At 36.3% G+C, this 14,607-nt stretch overlaps 1 protein-coding gene across 1 annotated transcript; it reads right to left on the bottom strand.

Moving 5' to 3' along the window:
- Positions 1-945: 945 nt before the first annotated feature.
- Positions 946-14,257, bottom strand: LOC307157888 (uncharacterized protein). Its single transcript, XM_079869883.1, has 3 exons — positions 14,194-14,257; positions 13,338-13,481; positions 946-2,232 (listed from the first exon to the last, which is right to left on the bottom strand). The coding sequence occupies exons 2-3, from the start codon at positions 13,417-13,419 to the stop codon at positions 1,043-1,045; spliced, it is 1,272 nt and encodes a 423-aa protein (XP_079726009.1). The 5' UTR covers positions 13,420-13,481; positions 14,194-14,257; the 3' UTR covers positions 946-1,042.
- Positions 14,258-14,607: the final 350 nt, after the last annotated feature.

Here is a 14,607-nt window from a genome sequence, read left to right on the forward strand (position 1 = left end):
CAGCGATTAACCCTCCGTGTGCCAGTGTTGGCACGCGTGCCTTAGGTTGCCACCAAGTGAAACAACCTGTGTGAGTAGGAACTCAGCACTTGCGGGTAGTTCGGTAGAATGAAATGTCCTTATTATATTCCTTTATATACACGGGACTCACATATGCCGCTGATATCTGTCTCTCGTTAGCAATCGCACCCTGCTTCAAACACATTCTATATGTTTGCACTTAATTATATTTATAGAATCTTAGAAATGTCATGGTAATTAGATTAATGTAGTGTCGATACATACCTTTATGACTGTATGTATGTGTATCTCCTTGTATATGACCTGACAAAAGTTAATGTGTGACTAAGTGTATGACCGAGACAGAGGGTCTCCATTCAAGGGTATAATATGATAGACAAATCTAAACAATGTATTAGTTATGGCTGAGAGATATCTTCATTTAGCCTCGGGAAAACAACCTTGGGGGTGACATACTATAAAGAATGAAGGACTCACTCGTTGTCACACTCTGCAGGCTTTGTAATGACTGTATGACTGCTGACCTTTCCTTGCAAGGGAATAAATAATTGTTAAAGACAATTGATCCATGTTTGTCTCTTATTCAGTATTAGAAAATTGTTTGCCACCACACATGTTAAAAACATCAATGTATTCACTCATCCATAAACATCATTAGATCCTTCAGCATGACGGCAAGTTCCATAATTCCGCTTATGCGTCATCAACCTGCGCCTTTGTTATTGTAAGAGGTTAGCAACACCTAGCGGCGAAAAAAATTACACATTGTAGCTTTAAGCTTTTCATTATCTGTTCCCATAAAACTAAAGGTAATTTTAACATACGGCTTCAAAATAACAAACATGTTATGTTTGTGCATTCTGTCATTGACTCAAATAATGCAGTGCAATGTTCATTATTTCATTTTGTCCTTTTATTTCTAATTTTACTTACAATGTTGTATTTCACAGCAAGATGGAAGCTAGCTTATCAAAAATGTTGACTGAGATATTAAGTCGAATCAAAATTGTAAGTGACGCCTCTATACAATCGTAAATAATTTTACACAAATGCATATTTTCTGGTGCCATTTTAAACTTCTGAGCCATTTAAAACCCTTTCCACACAAAGAACAAAAATAGGGTCTCAAAAATGCATGCCTTTTCATGTGTATCTGTAAGTGAGATGGCAAAAGAAATGTTTTATTACACAGATCACAATTAAATTGCCTTCCAGAGTGAATGTGCATTTGATTTTCTAAATTGCTCCTTTTTGTTAACCTCTTGTCAGACTCACAATTCTGCAATTTCTTTTCAGAATGACTTTGCAAATGACGTTTCAAGTCTTTCTGATATGTGAAACACTTTCCACACTGAGGACATGTGTAAGGCTTCTCTCCAGTGTGAATTCTTATGTGAGTCTGAAGGTTTCCTTTAACTGTGAAACTCTTTCCACACTGAGGGCAGGTGAAAGGCTTCTCTCCAGTGTGAACTCTTACGTGAACCTCAAGGCTAGCTTTGCTTTTGCATGTCTTTCCACAGTGATGGCACATGAAAGGACGCTCTCCGATATGAGTTATTACGTGATTCTTAAGGTGATTCAGGTCTGTGAAACTCATTCCACACTGACGACATATCTCTTGATTACTGTTCTCTCTTGAGTGAATCCTCATGTGGTAATTAAGGCTTATTTTACATCTGAAACTCTTTGCACAATGACCACATATGAATGGCCTCTCTCCAGTGTGAATTCTCATGTGAGTCTTAAGACCTTCTTTTCGTGAGAAGCTCTTTCCGCACAGTTTGCAGGCGAAAGGGTTTTCTCCAGGGTGAGTTCTCATGTGGGCATTAAGGGTTCCTTTATGTGTAAAACTCTTTCCGCACCAGTGGCAGGCAAAAGGCTTCTCTCCAGTGTGAATTCTCGTGTGGACTTTAAGACTTCCTTTTTGAGTGAAACCTTTTCCACAATGTTGGCAGCTGTATGGCTTCTCTCCAGTGTGAAGTCTCATGTGAACTTTAAGGTCTCCATGCTGATTGAAACTCTTTCCACACTGTTGGCATGTGAAATTACTTTTAGTTGCCATCTTCTGAGCTATTTTTTGTGACCAAATATTTTCAGTCTGTGAGCAACTAAAATATTTGTCTCCAGTTATCAAACCATGATGTTTCTCATTCTGATATTTCTCCTTCATTATATTCAGTTCTTGACTCTCCTCTTTCAGTGACATCAGGTCTAAAATGAAGGGGAAAAAATAAAAACACAAGTTAATTAGGGATGCACCAATCCGATACACAGTATCGGTATCGGCTCCGATACTGCCATTTTTGCCGGATCAGGTATCGGTCAGACGAGGCCGATCCAAATCCGATATTGTGCGTATACTATTCTGTGTTATTGTTAAGCCCCACAAAAGGCACACAAACATTATAAAGCACCATAAGTTTTCATGCACAATATTATAAGTGTTCTGAAGCCATTATATAGTATAATGTGAGATAGAAATTAACAGAGATGGCAAAAGTACTCACTTCTCGTACTCAAGTAGAAGTACAAATACTTGTGTTAAAAAATACTCTGGTAAAAGTAGAAGTACTGATTTAACTTCTTTACTCAAGTAAAAGTAACAAAGTACAGGCTTGGAAATTGACTTAAAGTATAAAAGTAAAAGTAGCCATGCGAATGATAACCATTTTGTTTCATGCAAAGTTAACGTTACCTGGACCACACAAATGCTACAGTACTAGAGTGCAAGCTGAGAAACCTAAGTGGATATGGAAAAAAGGTTCTTTATAAGCCATTGCCTACATTTTAAATGGATGTCTGCAAATAGGCCTAAAACATCACATAGATTATTGTGACAGAGACTGGGACTCCAGGTTAATGAGATTCTGACTGAGTAGCAAGACATGAATTAAATTGTGAATTAAATTGTGATTCTGTGAGAATTCACAGACCCAGTTTCTCTTTTTTAATCTTCCCCTTAACATTTAAAGGAATCTACATGTAGACTCTGTAATGATTTTTCCGCGAATGAATGTTGCCGAATCTGTCGAGTCGTCTTGTAGTGATAGGTCAAGTGCAACGTATATACCCATTCAATTGACGGCGTCGCTTGTCGGACATAGCAACAGTAACTAAAGGGAACGGAAGGGAATGGTTTGGGACAGTTCGCAAACCGGTCTTTGCGAACGGTCCCAAACCATTCCCTTCTATTCTCTTTAATTACTGTTGCTATGTCCGACAAGCGTCGCCGTTCTCACGCCACACCATGTTCTCACGCAGTGAAAAATACATCGCGGAGCAGAGACAGTGGCAAGGTGCTGAGAGACAGGACAGACCAGGCTATTTTTTATATGAAACAAATTCTCACCCTTTAAATTGGGTAATTTTTTAAAGAAATTTAAACAATAAATACCGTTTTGTGGCACTTTAATGTGTCGTGACAGATTGCTGTAGAGCCCGGGTAAAGATTGCATCTCTTCCTTCTAGTTAAATTATAGCATCAAATAAACATGAATGAACATCAGAGGGAATGATGTTTTAACCGCGGAAAGGCGTCAGTACATTCCGTTTTTCAAGTTTAAATCCTTTAATGTTAATCTACTAACTCTCCTGACTGCTTTGTCGGACAAAATGGTGGATTATTATGTTTGGTCAGATCGCCTGTCAATCAAACTCCCTGCGAAGGGTTGATGACGCAAACATAATAACGACTCCACTGAAATTATTTGAAACTAAAGTAACGAGACAATTTTTTAAAATGTAAGGAGTAGAAAGTACCGATATTTGTGTTAAAATGTAAGGAGTAAAAGTAAAAAGTCGGCACAAAAATAAATAGTAAAGTAAAGTAAAAATATCTGAAAAATCTACTTGAGTACAGTAACGAAGTATTTGTACTTCGTTACTTCCCATCTCTGGAAATTAATATTTAAGTTGTTAAATTCAAGATCACGTAAACGTTTCCCTCAATCATTCTTCATTCAGCATTCAAACAGCGTGTCACGTTCGGTTACGACAGTAAACACGATGAAACTCTCTCCAAGATGATTCAATATTACTATTATTATACTTGATCTGTAAATAAAGGTCTATGGTTTCGCATAAAACAACTTTATCTTGCTGGACTTTATTGCTGTACCTTAATCATGTTACTTTCTATCGGGTGTCTGTTAGATCACATAAGTTAGATGTTAGATGCGCATAAGCGCTTTGTGCCGCACTGTATTGGAGCCTTTCATATCATAATACAGTGACGCAATGAAAGATTATTAATAGCCGTTCTTGTTCTGTCCTATCTATCATATGTTTCTACCTCATTAAACAGCTGTGCTATACATTTAAAAAATGTCTCAATTTTATAGTAGGCTATATATAAAATAATTGATATTTTTGATTTTTGCTATCTTGTTTTTCATGAATGTATTTTACAACAATACAAAGAGCAATGTGTAACGTTTTACCAGATTTAGTGTTACACATATTGTCTCTTATTTGTTCCCCAATAAACGTATAAAATCTGAACATTTTGTGAAAAAAAAAAAATTATTGTGCACTCGTGATTTTTCTAGACTAAATTTTACTGCTGAATTATCCACTAATCTAGTTTATAATAGCATTTATGTCAGATTATGATCATATTTTTTGTTGTTGTTGTTTTTCTTTATAATGAAGTTGTCTGTATTAAGTAGATTGTTTAAAACACAAAATACAGTTATAGAAATTCTACTTAATTAAAAAAAAAAAACACTGCGCTGGTATCGGATCGGTATCGGTCGATACTCAGAATTTTTGGTATCGGATCGATTCTGAAAAAAATGGTATCGGTGCATCCCTAAAGTTAACCCCAGTTTAATGGCACAAAGCAAAAGATTTCCTGTAAACTCCAAACCTCTTCCCAATATTGTTTAATAATTTTTTAGGACAAGTCCCAAGAACTTTTAACATGTCTTGACAGAAATTAAAACATTTATATATAAAAAGACAAAAAAAAAAAAGACAAAAAACAAAACAAAAAAAAAACACAGTTTGACCTAGCAGAACTGGCTAATTATAGACTGATCTCAAATCTAACATTTAGGTCTAAAATATTTAAAATGTATACGTTGGCATTTGTGGACAAGTATTAGCACTGATTATGTCCCATCTAACCTACAACTACCACTTTCTTTGTGTAAATGAAGAGATGCCTTATCAAACACAAATACAGAGTGCCACAGGGCTCAGTATGCTCCTCTGCTTTTCTCCTTGTATACATTTTCATTAGTATTCGCTGTTATGTCTATGATACTCAGTTTTATTTATTCAATTTCAACAAGAAACTGCAGAAAAGATGGGATGGCTACAAAAGTTAATTTATTAAATTCTGACAATGCATAGGTAATAATTTTTTTTATCAAAAACTTCCACACATAAGAGTCTAGATCTCAGTGGATGTACTGTTATGTCGTTTACTACAGTTAAGAACCATAGTGTTGTGTTGAGAGCAACCTGTTCTTGGAAAATTAAATTTCCAATGTCTCCACAAAGATTGCACATTTTAATTAAATAAATAAATAAATAAATAAATAAATAAATATGCAGAGTGACAGCGTCTTAGGCTGCGTTTACACTTGGCATTAACATGCGATCACCGTGATCCGATCAAGCAGATCGGATCATAAGCCAATCAGGACACGGTGCGTTTACACCTGTCCACATCAAGTTGCTTCTGTATCTGGATAACAGATCGGATCTTGCATTCCCACACAAAATAAAATAAAAGAAGGATGGCTCCGGTGCAAAGTCGACCTGAAGTTGGTGGGTTTTCTTTTAAAAACACTTTTCAGTCGGGGGACATTTTACAAATCTCGCAAAATGAGGATGATGAAGAGGCTGCAACTACTAATAATGTGGATAGATGCCATAATGGTAACAGTACAGAGAAACGTATGGGTCCGAGAACGTTGCCAGCTGTGGTGGGAAACATGCGTGTTCTTTACAGAAAATGAATGATTCTGCAACTTTCGAGTGCAAAAGCAAACATTTCAGTTTATTTGCAATGTACTTCGCACTCGACTGTATCGCAAAACCACACAGCTACATGCAGCAATTCCTGTGGAGAAAAGAGTTGCTGTGGCCCTGTATTGGTTTGCTAAGGGTGACTGCTTCCTCCATCTTTCCGACAGTTCCAGAGCGAGGAGGGGGAAAAATGACAGTGGGCAGGGTTTTGTGTGACGTCTACCTGTAAATACAGACACGATGGCCGGATTGCTTTTACATTACACTGAGATCCGATCACAATAAGTCCTTGACTACCTCCGAACCTGGACATGCTGATTTGGATAACATTCTGATCAGAAGCGCGTTTACACTTGTCTTTTCAATGTGTATGTGGACAACATCCAGATACAGGTTGCATGTTAATGCCAAGTGTAGAGCGGTTCTGTTAAGTGGTAAATGCTGCTCCATTGCTGAAAGCACAGCGAGTTTGAGTCGCTTATAATATGCATTTGAAAAAGCAACATGCGTCAAACAGCAGGAGTGATTCAGCGTTGCCTCGTCTTTCTCGCTCTCTCTCAAAATGTGCTTACCATCACCACATTGAATCTGCACAAAGCAAGCATCAAGCGCGCTTGCAGGCGGCGATACTAGACTCTGTTTCGGGAGTCGGGACAGTTGACGAAATTTTCACGTGCACAATCAGGCCAGTGTTGCATCGTTTCTAAAATTTAGCATTTGCACGTCTTTTTAACACTAGAAGTGCCAGAATTCCATAACTACTAGAACTGCCGCAAACGGTCATTTTGACCGCTATATTCCAAACTCTATATCTTTAATGATAAATACCCAATTGAGAGATTAATGCATTTATTGTATTAATATGTCTTTAAAAAACAAAACAACACCAAACTGTACATTTAAACAAGTTTAATTATACATTTATAAATAAATAATATCCGTAGATGTCCTGAACAAAATGACGGAGTAGCCCATATTTGTTTACACAGTTCGATCGCGTCCGCGTCCGCCGACACACACACACACACACACACACACACACACACACACACACACACACACACACACACACACCAACCATATTCCAGTATTGCAATCTTGACATTGCAGTCTGTTCATTATAGTCACAATAAAATATAATAATAAAATAGTCAACCTAACATATAAAAATTCCACTGCTCTGTTTGTAGCATAGTAGCCTACAATTCGTACCATTTTGCGCATGTGAAGAGGATGATTTTTTCCGTCGATATTGGAACGTGAGTGAAGTACAAAGCCTATAATAAAGAAATAGTTTACCATCCAAATACATCGCAAATGTTGAAACATTTTGATTCTAATTAGAAAGTTACGTGAGCCTAACGCCGCTTACTTTCACTTTCGCTTATAACGCATTTCATTTTGGCTTGTTTATAGTTATTTTTTCATTCTTGTTCTGTTCTGAATATCATTACATTTAAATGATTTATTGTTGAATATGTTTAGTGTATTTTTAACCACATTTTATTGTTGTGTATGGGTATTTCCCAGAATTCGGGCCTATTTCTGTCCACAGAGTGTAATTCTATTAAAAACTAATTAAATCTAATACATTTTACCACCACTAATTAGTATAAACAAAAACAAGCCTAGACTTTTTTAATGGCTGCTCTTACTAATGATTTTAACTCATTTTATTGGTGTTTTGTGGTACATTATCTGTGTTTTGGTGTTGTCCGCCACCAGAGTTTTCACATGTCATGCCATATGTCAAACAACATTTATCACAAATTAATAAAAAAAAATATGCATATGAATTAAACATTACCTGAACTAATAAACTGCATGCACAGATTAAGCATATATATGCATTTTGTACTTTATTTAGCTTAATTTCTACCTGTCCCATGGTTTAGCCGTCATTACCAACACGCTCTGCATAAAGGCACTTTACTACTTTTTTTTCATCAAAAGTTTATTTGGTAGCCATGGTAACCTAATTTCACAGTGGAGCACATGGATTTCAAGCTGCAAGACTGATGCCTTGATGTCCAGATAAGTAAGTAAATCTACTCTTTATTCTTTGTGTTGGGCATGTACACTTATTATGCGTCATTACCATATGTGTTGTATTTCTGTATTTTTAAACATTTTTGGATTATTTGTATCACTTTAATGGTTAAAATGGTGTACATTACATGTAGACAGCTAGCTACACTTGCTAAGTCATCATCTTTGCTAATAAGGCTAGTTTTTTGACAAAAGTGTCATTACCAGCACAGTCATTACCAGCACATTACAGCTTGTGCTGGTAATGACAGGTTGTGCTGGTGATGACGGCAGATACATTAAACATACTGTTCTTTAAAGAATTTATGTTGAATACGTTATCTTAAATGAATTAATATACATTTACCAATCAAAACTCACTATATTTTAAATTAAGTAATGCATTTGTTTTTAAAATACTAAATTAATTCATTATAATTGTTGTGTTTAGGTGTGATATGGCTCCAAAAGCAGCTGCCCAAAGGTCCAAATCTTCTAGAAACCGTATGAAAGATGATCCTGAGAAATATGCACAGTATCTGCAGACCGAGAAAGAAAGATATCGTAGAAGAAGAGAAACAGGAAAACTGAAATCTGTTTCCCTATTGAGCACACGAGAACACAGATCTGAAAAAAAAGATGGAAAATTAATCAACAAAGGAAGAGAGCTAAGGACAGAGAAAAAAGAGAAATAGAGAATTATCTTTCAATGAGTAGTCCTCCCGAATCTCCTGATATCCATCCACAAGAGAATCAGAATAGGGATGTGCCAAATGCAAGGAATGAAAGAAGTGGTATGGCGGATTCCGTCCAAACCCCAAAGCAAAGAGGACGCAAAAAAGTCAATAGAAACAGAAGAAAGGTCTACTATGATCTTCAAAAGTCTCAAAAAAAGCTGGAAAATGCCTTGCAAAAAGTTGATAAGTATAAGAAAAGGTTAGATAGGCTGACTAAGAAGCATACCACTGATCAGTCCCCAAGAACTAAAGCAAGAAAACAGATAAGGGGAGGACATGGTAATCTCAGGAAGACTCTTGTGTTCCATAACACATTAGTCTCACAGCTGCGACAAACCTACCATCAAAAGAAAATTAAAGGAAAACAAATCATATCAAGGGTCATTGCTGGAAACATTTTGAAGAAGTACCGGTTAGTGTATGCGGCGCACAAAGAACTTGGAATATCCTACAAAACAATGAGAAAGAACATAATGACACCTGGTCTTCAGTATTCCAGACAAAAACATAGTAATGTGGTGAGCAAGACTACAAAAGAGAAGATTACAGAATTCTTGGAACGTGACAACAATTCGCGAGCTACTACAGGAAAGAAAGACACCATAACTAGACAGAAATTCAAAAAGCAGAAGCGTTACCTCAATGACTCTCTTTTCAGACTGTATCACAGTTTCAAGGAGGAATATCCCCAGGTGAAAATCTCATACAGTAAATTCTGTGAGAACCGTCCTTTCTGGATCGTCAAACCCTCCATTCAAGACAGGGATACCTGTTTATGCAAGACCCATGCAAACATCCAACTCATGACTGATAAGTTGCTTTATCTTAAAGTAATTAGTACCAACAGAATTGAAAACGTAATGCACTCACTATGTTGTGAAAGTCCAACTAAAGCCTGCATGTACAGAGAGTGTGTCCATTGCCAGGACAAAGAAGTACAAACTGCTACATTTGAACCTGGTGAGCAAACACAGTGGATGGAATGGCGGAGCAAAACTGAAATCAGGGAGAAAAAGAAAGATGGTGATAAGGTGACATTCACTGCTCACTTAACAGTAAAGGAGCAAATCCAAGGAACCATTCAACACTTGTTGGAAAATTTCACAGCAGCACTAAAGAACAAGTTTGGCAAACATTATTTTAACATTGCACATCAGTACTCAACCCTCAAAGCCCTGAAGGAAAATGTTCAAGAAAATGAGTTAATTCTCCATGTGGACTTTGCTGAAAATTATCAGTGCAAGTATTCTTTGGAAATACAGGCTGTACATTTTGGAGACTCTCATAAGCAAGTATCCCTACACACAGGAGTTGCTTACACGGTTGATGGTGCTCAATCCTTCTGTTCAGTCTCCTCTTCAATGCGACATGATGCCTCAGCCATATGGACACATCTGAGCCCTGTACTCTCTCACTTCAAAGAGCTCATCCCGTCTCTGAACACACTGCACATGATAAGTGATGGACCAACGACGCAGTATCGTTCAAAGAAGAACTTCTTCTGTCTCAGCTCTGTTCCATTTCAGCTAGGATTTAAAAAGGTCACATGGAATTTCCTAGAGGCAGGCCATGGAAAGGGCGCAGCTGATGGGGTTGGCGCAGCCTTAAAACGGAGGGCAGATGTTCTTGTTGCTGGTGGAACAGACATTCCAGATGGGAGGATGTTCTTTGAGAAGCTGATAGAAGAGAAGTCAAAAATCAAGCTATTCTACATCACAGAAAGTGAGATAGAAGAATATGACAGATCTATACCAGACCAGCTTGAAACTGTATGTGGTACAATGAAAATCCACCAGGTAAGCTTGAGCACACACCACACAAGCAGTACAACAGTCCAAAGTGTTGGTTTTCGTTTAGTTTATATTTGTGTTGTGTGAAATTATGACTGTTGTGCTTTTTGTTTGTAGATTTTTACCACCAAGTCCGGCCACATCAACTGGCGAATCCTTAGCTGTTTCTGCTCAGCTCCTGAAGATTGCCTCTGCTTTGCCCCTGAGTCTGTGGTCCTCAGCAAAGCACAGAAAACCACTATGAAGACAGAGCCATGCCAAGGGATGCTCAATACAACGCCTGAAATAACCATGTCTTTGGTGGGAGAATGGTGTGTGGTCTGTTACGATGGGGAGGCCTACCCAGGTGTTGTTCAGGATGTCGATGAAGAGTCTGTCCAGGTGAAAACAATGTCTATCATTGGAGTTAACCGTTTTTTTTTGGCCTCTGAAAGACGACATCCTGTGGTACAAGCATGAAGATTTCCTGGGGCTCGTGCCAGAGCCAAAACCAGTCACCAAGAGGCATATGATGCTTGATGTCTCTGTCTGGAATAAAGTATCATCCGTGATGGATGAGAGGATGGAAGTTTGACGAGTTTTTGTCTGTTTTGTGGAAGATTTAGTATCAACTACATGTTTGTGGTGTTTCATTTTTTAAGCAATTGTTGAACAAAAAGTTTAAGTAAGACAATTCGTCCGTGTGTCAGATTAGATTCTAGTTGTTTGGGGTACGTAATATGACTAATGTGTTATTTCAGCGTTTTACCTGTTCTTAACTGCCCTCCTGTTTCATGTTTTTTTTTATTTTGTTTTTTTTATTCAACATGGCTATGAAATGATTAAATACAGTAGTCTGTTTAGACTATAATTATACTGAACCAATCCTGTTCACAAGGAACACAGTTCATGTTTGGTCTTCCATAATCAGATTAAACTATGTTTTGATGTTTAAACAGATTACTAGCTGGTCTTTTTTTGTTGTTGTTGGTCTGAAGTCACTTAGGATCTTAAATTACAATAGCTTATGATCAGTGATTTGTCATCACCGCAACAAACTGTCATTACCAGAACTGCGATGTCATCACCATCACCATACATATTTTTGCCAATAAATTATGTATAAATTACAAAAACATCCTACAATTATATATTTCTGACAATGTTGGACAGTCTAAATGATCACTGTATTAAAAAAGTTTTGATATATGGCATTCACTTAAAATAAGCTTATATTCCAAGCCAGGGTAAATTGATGAATCAGAAATTTAGATACTTAAATGACTATAATTCATCTTGCCGGTTAAAAATCAACAATCCCAAAGTTCAAGATAAAATAGATTCCATGTGAAACCAAAAAATGTTTTAAAAGCACTGAATTATCATTTAAGTTTTATTTTTTTTCATATATTCAATGATGTGATGGTAATGACACATTTACTTCACATAGTTAAGAAAATGGCAAAAAATCATAAATTCCCTTATCTTATGGTCTCAACCAAGCTCATAATGTCGCTCCTGACTTAAGGACTGATAATTTGATGTATTCCAATTAGTAAAATTTGGAATTTTAATTTTCAAAATTGCAGCAACCCAATTTGGCCCTTAATCTGAGAAATGCCCGTATATTGGTATAGCCTATAATAATACCGCGAAATTCCGTGCGGTCAATATGACCGTCTATGGCCGAAATAGGTAAAAATGTTCATTTGTTTTTTTGCCTTGTGTAATTTATATGAAAAACATTTTAAATGAAAATACAGACACTTTTAGGAAAAGTCAGGTACCAGCAGGATTGTATTTATTTTTTCAACAAAGTTATTGCAGATATAAAATTCAAAACGGTCAAAATGACCGCCATGGCCGTTCTAGTGTTAAGTCTTACCAATTTAAACATTAAAACGATTTTAAACTACTCAGCACTTGCACTCTCTCTGAGAGATGTTTTCTCTGCGCACATACTATACATACAGACATACTATACATACAGTAAAGCTTCACAAAAAGCTTGCAAGTAACAAAACAGTACTTTTTCATGGTTTATAAAGCTTTGATGGTCAAAAACACAATTTCGGTCTTGACGGTTAAAAGACTTCGGTTATGTCTTAAAACATAAGCAGTTGATAAAGAAAACGTAACATGGATCCATGCACTAGCTCTTAAAGTGAAAGCAGCAATATCTGTCATTAATGTTGATAAAACAACTAAATATAGATTCAATGGTAAGGAATCAGGATTAATAGCCTATGTATGTAATGTATACAGGATTAAAAGACTATCCAGTGTTATTTTAAACTTGCTAATTTATTTAGTTTCTGTAGTATTTCTGAATGCCAGTGTTGGACCCCCCCTCCCCCTCCCTCCCTCCCTCCCCCCCTCCCCAAAAAAACTCTTTATTTCATTTCTATCTTTATTCAGTTGAATATACTTGTGCTACTTTTTTTATTTAATTCAAAGATTGAAATCAAGCCTCCTTGTGTTTGTGTAAACTCTTGAGAAACAAAATTGCCCTATTGTAAACAATGAGTGAGCAAACATTTATGTGAGATAAATGTAATATGTATACATATACACACACATTTCATTTGTTAAAAAAACAAACAAAAAAAAACCCAACCTTTTTAAATCACAAACTGCAATTTTATTAACTGGGTCTGCTGGAACTGAAAACTTTTGCTTCATATCTCTAATTTAAAATCAGATAAATGGGATCTACACTAATTCAAAAATATCACTTGTTTCTGAAGAGGCCAACATTTTAAACAGGGTCAAATGACTGAGTTCAGATTTTGAGAATGAGACAAACCTGTTTTCTCCTCAGTATCTTCTAGTTTCCCTCTGAATACTTCAATCTTGATGTCTTCAATCTCCTCTTTAATAGACGCCATCTTTATTGTACGTCAGGTGGATCTCAGTTGCTTCACCAGGAGTTTTCTGGTGTTTTGACACCCTATCATGTTTAGGATGAGAATAATTAACAGAAAGAAAAATAAATACAAAATAAATCTCTGGGTGTGTCTCAAGCAGCTCCCTAGATCAGTAGTCAAGAGCACTGGTAAATGCCTGGGCTGCGTTTCCCAAACACTAAATATTTTATCATGATTTACGTTTGGTCTTTAATAATTTGAAGATGATATACTGCAATTATTATTTAAAATTTTTAATGCATTTTTTTTCTCTCGATTCATTAACAGCTTTGACCAGCACGCGTCGCCAGCGTGCGGTGATTCGCGCTTTAATCCAAAACCATAAACATTAACGTTACAGTAATTTAGGCCACACGAGCAGTAGTCAATATTATAATGGTTACTTATTAAAAATAAAGGATAAGGCGACTACATTAAACTTGCAGCAAATTAATCATGTTTGGAAGTCAACTGAATTGGTTCAGTTGACTCGGAGTTTTAAAAAGCTCAGTTTCTCCATCACTAGCCTACTTGCCAGTAGCCGAATTCGTGTTTACAAATTCACTCGAGCGAAATGAAACGCATCCTTTATATTATAGTGCAGATTCAGTTTACTCCCGAACAATTCAATAAGTTAAAGAATTACAATATCACGCAATAACAATGAAAACAGATTTATTTTAAAAGCTATACAATTTCATTAACGGTTTGCACTTTGCATTGACTAAAACACTTGAAAGGCTTAAAAAAACAAACCTTTTAACAGCCAAGTCAAAGACGCAGCCGGAGTGTGGCGCGGCCTTATGACGTGACATCGTTAGACCAAAATAAAAGTACTTATCAGTGATCACATGCTAAAATCACAAAAAGCATGGCATGGAATTTCAATGATCATTAAGATAATAAAAATACGTCAGAGCTATTCAGTTTAATTCTACAACTTTAAGCACATGTTGCCCAATTGTCACATCTAATATGTGAGCTTTTGTCTAAAAGCAAAACAGTCAAGTTTGGGTGCACAGAGACATTTTGTCTTTCTTTTCTTTTTTTGGTGCATTAATTTTTTTAATAGCCATAGCAAAACCATTTTACTATTTTACTATTATACAGTAAACACTATTTATCATTACAAATTAAACCTTTTTACTACTTTAAAAACACTAAAATATT

The sequence above is a fragment of the Squalius cephalus genome (assembly GCF_949319135.1).
Source record: "Squalius cephalus genome assembly, chromosome: 4".
Taxonomy (NCBI): domain Eukaryota; kingdom Metazoa; phylum Chordata; class Actinopteri; order Cypriniformes; family Leuciscidae; genus Squalius; species Squalius cephalus.